The 6,027-nt window shown below is 46.1% G+C and overlaps 5 protein-coding genes across 5 annotated transcripts; 3 read left to right on the forward strand and 2 right to left on the reverse strand.

The window, feature by feature from the left end:
- Nucleotides 1-15: 15 nt before the first annotated feature.
- Nucleotides 16-1,052, forward strand: CCR75_008045 (uncharacterized protein; the record flags this gene model as incomplete). Its single annotated transcript, XM_067966100.1, has 3 exons — nt 16-461; nt 566-610; nt 729-1,052. The coding sequence occupies exons 1-3, from the start codon at nt 414-416 to the stop codon at nt 1,050-1,052; spliced, it is 417 nt and encodes a 138-aa protein (XP_067823652.1). The 5' UTR covers nt 16-413.
- Nucleotides 258-620, reverse strand: CCR75_008046 (uncharacterized protein; the record flags this gene model as incomplete). Its single annotated transcript, XM_067966101.1, has 1 exon — nt 258-620. The coding sequence occupies one exon, from the start codon at nt 618-620 to the stop codon at nt 258-260; it is 363 nt and encodes a 120-aa protein (XP_067823651.1).
- A 327-nt stretch (nt 1,053-1,379) lies between the features above and the next one.
- Nucleotides 1,380-2,776, forward strand: CCR75_008047 (uncharacterized protein; the record flags this gene model as incomplete). The annotated part of the gene is made up of 2 exons (XM_067966102.1): nt 1,380-2,280; nt 2,501-2,776. The coding sequence occupies 2 exons, from the start codon at nt 1,380-1,382 to the stop codon at nt 2,509-2,511; spliced, it is 912 nt and encodes a 303-aa protein (XP_067823650.1). The 3' UTR covers nt 2,512-2,776.
- Nucleotides 2,777-2,955: 179 nt separating this feature from the next.
- Nucleotides 2,956-3,842, forward strand: CCR75_008048 (uncharacterized protein). The gene is made up of 3 exons (XM_067966103.1): nt 2,956-3,090; nt 3,155-3,270; nt 3,333-3,842. The coding sequence occupies exons 1-3, from the start codon at nt 2,966-2,968 to the stop codon at nt 3,551-3,553; spliced, it is 462 nt and encodes a 153-aa protein (XP_067823645.1). The 5' UTR covers nt 2,956-2,965; the 3' UTR covers nt 3,554-3,842.
- Nucleotides 3,843-3,907: 65 nt separating this feature from the next.
- CCR75_008049 (uncharacterized protein) lies at nt 3,908-5,410 on the reverse strand (the record flags this gene model as incomplete). The annotated part of the gene is made up of 1 exon (XM_067966104.1): nt 3,908-5,410. The coding sequence occupies one exon, from the start codon at nt 5,408-5,410 to the stop codon at nt 3,908-3,910; it is 1,503 nt and encodes a 500-aa protein (XP_067823644.1).
- Nucleotides 5,411-6,027: the final 617 nt, after the last annotated feature.

The raw sequence follows: 6,027 nt of genomic DNA on the forward strand, positions 1-6,027 counted from the left end.
TCATGAAATACACCATTTGGCTGTATCTTTCGTGAACAGAACTTTAAACGACCGTGTTTATTTCGAGCAGAGAGGGCTGGTTTAATCACATTTACCATCCTCGGTTTGGCCTCAGAGCTTGAGTCGTGTTGATCGTCTGTCGTGTCCACAGCACTACCATCAGACTTTTCGTATCGAAGTAAGCGGAATAATGTTGTACGCGGGACACCAACTGCTGTGGAAAGTGCGCGAATCGATCCTCGTTGACTTAGTGGAAGCTACTTTAACTGCTCCAGGACGGCGGAGTAGTCTTTCCTTTTACGACCGGAGTTTCCGCGCTTCTTAGATAGCACCTGCTTCATCACAGCATCAGCGGATGCTCCTCCATCTAAGGCGGTCTTCATAAGGTTCCAAATGCGTGACACGGTATTGCGATGCACTTCAAATCTGTCCGCAGCAGCGGAGATGACCGCACGCGGCAAGTGAGTCTTGCCCTGATTGTGATTGAGCAAAAATTCGGCCATAATAAGACGCTGAGTGTCTGTCAGATTTGGCTTCCGACGATTCGGGAACTTATTCACAGCAGGCAATTGAGTTGAGGATCCTGCATGATCGAGACACTCGGTTTCTGGTAAGTCCATTATTGGAATAGGTTTTCCGTCACTTAAAGACATCCTCAGCGAATCAGCTATGTCAAAAGTGTATTTTGTCCAGTCAAAATTGATTGATGAAGATGTCAATGAGAAAAGGTAAAATACATTCTTCAAAATTATTCTGTTAAAATTGGTTTTACGATGCTAAAATACCAGAAGTGGCTTGCAGCGTTCGCAGTACTGCTTACACTGTGGCTACTCTTGCTGCAGTACGCAAGCGATCAAGCTAAGGATCCGCATATGCTACAAGTCGTGATGGCGCTACCCATTTATGCACTACTTTCCTATGGTGCTTACTCGTTGGCGGTAATTGCGTTCTCAGTCATGGCCGTGCAGGATTTCCCTGAGGCTGCCAAGGAATTAGAAAATCAAGTGGTGGAGGCTCGCGCTGATTTGATTAAAAAGGGATTTCAATTCTAAGCTGCTCTTTTGTTTTAAAACGAAAGTAGAGCTGAGTGCTGCAAACGAAGATGTGGATGCCCGCCGACATCGTTGATGTGACGTCAGATTGAAAACGACTAGATTTAGTATTATATTCCCGATCAAATAACATTGATAGGTGTACCACACTAAATTAATTAGTTGGTGGATCTCAGAAGTTTCCTCAGGGCACAGCATTACCCGTCACGTGAGTGTGGCTGCGTAAAGACATCTATTTAACGCGTCAGGCTCTGGTAAGCACTCTTAATCTCTGCACTTGCTAAGTTCAAGTGCTACTGCAAGCTTCGCAAGATCTCGTGACGCATAATGGGAGGCGAGTGCGCGCCGGATCATTGCCGCGAGTGCGGAAGCAAAGATGTTGTGACGGACTTTAGCGCTGGGGACGTAGTTTGTCGTGGTTGCGGTATGATCCTTGGTGAGCGCATTATAGATGATTCCCCCGAATGGCGAACATTTGCTAATGATGATCGGGGTGGTGACCCCGCTGCAAAATCTAGAGTTGGCGATGTCGCAGACGCGCGGCTTGACAGCCTCTCGCTATCCACGTATCTAGTAGATCCGAAAAAAAGCGGTGGGGGTGCCGACAGCAGTAAACATAAACGTCCCAATATCTCATCCGATAGCGCCAAGGTGAAAAGGATGCAGCGTAACATGGCGCGAATTCAAGAAGTTGCCGATTATTTATCGCTGCCAAAGAAGATTGTAGAGGTCGCACTGGATATATACGCTGACGCAGAGAAGCAGGAAATCAACATGCGAGGACCGGAACGAGAGAGTATGGCCGTCGCAGTATTATTTATTGCGTGCAGAAAAGCTAGCAACGCTCGGTCATTGAAGGAGTTTGAAGAAGCTTCTGGCATCCCAAAGCGTCGTATTGGCAAGTCATTTATGAGCTTGCAGCGGCAATTAAAACTTGAAGTAAAACAGGCGACGACCGAGGAATATGTGCAACGCTTTTGCTCGAGACTGGGACTGCCAAACAAGACGCAGATGATTGCACACACGGTGGCTCAGAAGGCTGATCGGCTCGAATTGTCCAATGGACAGCCTCCAGTGGCAGTAGCAGCGTCAGTAATATACCTCGTCGCAGCCTACACGAACGCGAAGCGCTCAATCCAGGAGATTAGTGATGTAACCATGATTGGCGAGAAGAGTATGAAGAGAGTGTGCAAGGAGCTGAACAAAAGCCGCGTTGTGTTGTTCGAAGGTGTCGTTATGACATAGACGGTAGCTGTCAAGTGATGGTGCTACTTAGGAAAGTAATCCCGTAAGTAAAAAATGCAGACAGATTCTTCGGGTCATTCGGTTTTGTATATATTTTGGAGGTGCGTACCTCCTTTAACAGCTCTAGCTGTGTGATGCCTTGTGTTTGCTTGTTGATGCATTTGACTGACATGGCCTTGTTATATTTTTTTGTTTGCTTGTAGTGATATATTGACAAAGAAAACTAGAAGATAATATCACAAGCTTTGTATAGTACAATCTGATATTGGGCTCGGGTATTCTATGATCGTGCAACAGTAATGATTTTTGACATGAACTATTTGCAACGGAGCAAAACACTAAATGCAGACGCTTAGAAATTGCATGAAACACGACTTGAAGTCATCAAATTTAATTAGCACATTAATGAGGCCATATATTAGCTCGACTACAGACATTTATAATTTAGACGATAAACAGCGATCCGCGTGGTAAGTGGCAACAATCATGTTCGTTCATTATTTGTACCTTGGGGCATCGTTGCGTACAATTGCTCTTGAAAAATCTTGCCATTGATAATTTACCTCTGCAAATTGATAATTATCATGATTCTCAGGGATACCTCTTCTCGAATGTCCGACGAGCTTTATCAGTCAAAACTTTAAGTTCTTCAGCACGCCACCGCTACAATGTCTACCGCTGCACGTCGACGTCTAATGCGTGACTTCCGAAAGCTGCAGAACGATCCACCTTCGGGTGTTTCCGGTGCTCCGATGGATAATAACATCATGCTATGGCAGGCTGTCATCTTTGGGTAAGTTTCGCAGCATTTTTACAAGTCGATATGATAGTATTAACGCTTTTGTTTTTCGAATTAGACCGGATGATACGCCGTGGGAAGGCGGTACCTTCAACTTAACGCTCGAGTTTAGCGAAGATTATCCCAATAAGGCGCCGACGGTTAAGTTTATCACCAAAATGTTCCATCCAAATAGTACGGACCTCAAGCTATATATTTTGAAATGGCTTTTCTTAACTGAAATTGCTTTGCTGCAGTCTACAACGATGGCCAGATCTGCTTGGATATTTTACAGAATCAGTGGTCGCCGATCTACGATATTTCTGCTATATTAACGTCCGTTCAGTCGCTTTTGTGTGATCCAAATCCGAACTCGCCGGCCAATTCGGAGGCTGCTCGCCTATTTCAGGAAAATCGACGGGAGTACAATCGCCGCGTGCGTGAAATTGTCGAGCAAAGCTGGCAGGCGATCGCTTAAAAGGTTGCTTGTCGGTCGCATCACAGCATTTTGCACCACTACATCGCTCTATATGGACACGGCAGCTGGCGAGGTGCCTGCCATTTTGCTCGACGCGGCGTCACTTTTTTCATTTTACTTTAATTCACGAACAGAAGATCGAAGATTACGTCGTGCGGGATTGGATTGGATATGCAGCGAAACTTTAGAAACCTCATGCGAAATTTACTGAAATTAAGTTAGTCGAGCCAAGTAGATGGAAGGATTATTGCATCTCTTGATGGAAGGATTATTGCATCTCTTGTCATGGTGAATCGAAAAGTTAATTTTTAAAGACACTAAGTTAAAGCAGAAAAAAGTCATTTTTTAATGAAATTAGATAAAAGGTATTTGAGTCGACTCAATCTGGACGGGATTAAAGCATGGCCCCGCGTTTTCTGACCTTGACGTACCTGCAATGGCGCCAAAAGAAGACAACTGAATTTTGCAGCCTAGATCGCGCAGCGCAGCATAGGCTTCGTCACCACAGCCGCGATACTGCTGGGCTTCGCGAAGCAGTGGCTCAATTTCTGGCTCGTCGTGCAAGAATCGCGAGCGCAGCTCGATACTGCGTGCCACAATGTTACGCACTGCCAAACTTGCTTGGCGTAGGACAGCCACATTATGACAGTGAATCTTTATAGCGCGTGAGATCTGGCGCGCAGCGCCGAGCTCAATTAACGCACGACTATTTGTTGGAGACCGAAGGGCGATGGCAGCTAGTGTAGCACATGCATTCTGCTGGATCGAAGCGTCAGCTTGATGACGATGCATGACCAACAGCGTCTGTTTGACGCCTCCAGACTGCAGGATTGTAGACTTGAAATCATCTGCAGCCGCCATGTTTCGGAACACTGTAATGCAACGCTTCGCTATCGCAGCGCTGTGCTCATACGTTTGCATGATATCATGCACGGTTATTAAACCCTTAAGATCAGCAATTTGTCGACAAATATCCTCCGTTACGGCAAGTTGCTTGAGTACAGCGAGCCACTGAACGAGTAGATCCGGCGACTCACTTGATACATGTGCTTTTTCACTGCTCTGGATATGACGCAAGACGCGTAAAGTATACGGAATTAAGCCACAGTCAACCAGACTTTTTATCGTATCCTGAGCTTGCGAGAACGTCGCACGAGGATCGTCATTAATAGTTAGCACTCGAAAGCATAGCGCTAAATGTCTTGACAACTTCGGGTTATCGTCTGCTTGATTTAAATACTCGCACAGCACTTTGACACCACCTGCCTTCGTTACATACGCTTTATTGCTCTCATGCTTTGCACACGTAGCTTTAAGAAGCGTGAGGACTTGGATTACTGTCTCTGTATCTTCCCACGGGTGCTGCAACGTTTGTACCAGTCGCTGCATTCCTAACGAGCCTACAAAGTCCTGGTTTTCAGTATTACTCGCACAAAGTAACACGAGCAAGTTGCTGCTAGCGATTACGACAGCAGGATTCGTAGTCTCTAGCAGCGCATGTGTCGTGTTCACGGCATTGTGCCGTCCCGCCACCACGCGAGCCTCGGGGGCCTTCTCACAGGCTCTATGCAGCTCGCCAACAAGAAATAGCAATTTTTCATCCTTTCTTTTGTCTAAAGAATGTTTTTCAAGATCCACAATGAGTCGCTTTAAACGCATAGGCAATGACTCTTGCTCGCCGGCTGCCGGTGCCATGCCGATCTTGATGACATTGGACAGATCTACACCCTGTGACTGGAATTGTTGTATAGCTTCAGCTACCGCCTCATCTGGTGACATGTCAAATTCTTCGACATTCTCGGCGACGCACTCGTCGAACGTCTTCTGCGAAATTTGTCGACGCGCTGTTGACACCATCATGAACTATGCGTGAAGGACATATATAATGGGATGAGTTACACTGAATTATGTTTATAAAAATGTGGAAAACTTTCGTAATAATGGATTGCTCCAAAACTTTTACAAAGAAAATATTTTACGCCGTCAGTTGCAAATTACTATTTCGACTGGTGTTGGGAATGTAACACGTTGAAAATTTCTTTATAAAAAAAAAAAAATGTTATTTTTTACGGAGGCAGACAAGTCTATTCAACTATTAATGGTTGCAGGATGTCTGGTGTATCTTAAGCCTGGTTAGCAACGCCGGTTCCTCATGGGAGTCCGGTGGTAGTACGGGGCTTGCCACCTGTGGTGGCGGCTCTCCAGGTTGTCAGGATAGAGCTCCCTGGCAGAGAATCAGACGGATGTCTTGTATAATTGTGTCGGTACGTCGGCACTCTTTGTAGGCGAGCACGTCGTAATGCGGCCACGCTCTACTTAAGCACACACCCTAGCACAGCGAGGAAGCGGTTAAACCTGCTTATCTTGCGTGCAGTGATGTAGTTGTGGTGGGCGCGCAAGCGACCTCACCCAACACACTAAGAACTCTGGTTAAGTGTCGTCACGGGAGCGGTAATCCGTCTCCTCGTGCGCAC

Source organism: Bremia lactucae, assembly GCF_004359215.1.
Source record: "Bremia lactucae strain SF5 chromosome Unknown BlacSF5_NotPlaced_9_SHOA01000002.1_551695bp, whole genome shotgun sequence".
Taxonomy (NCBI): Eukaryota; Oomycota; class Peronosporomycetes; order Peronosporales; family Peronosporaceae; genus Bremia; species Bremia lactucae.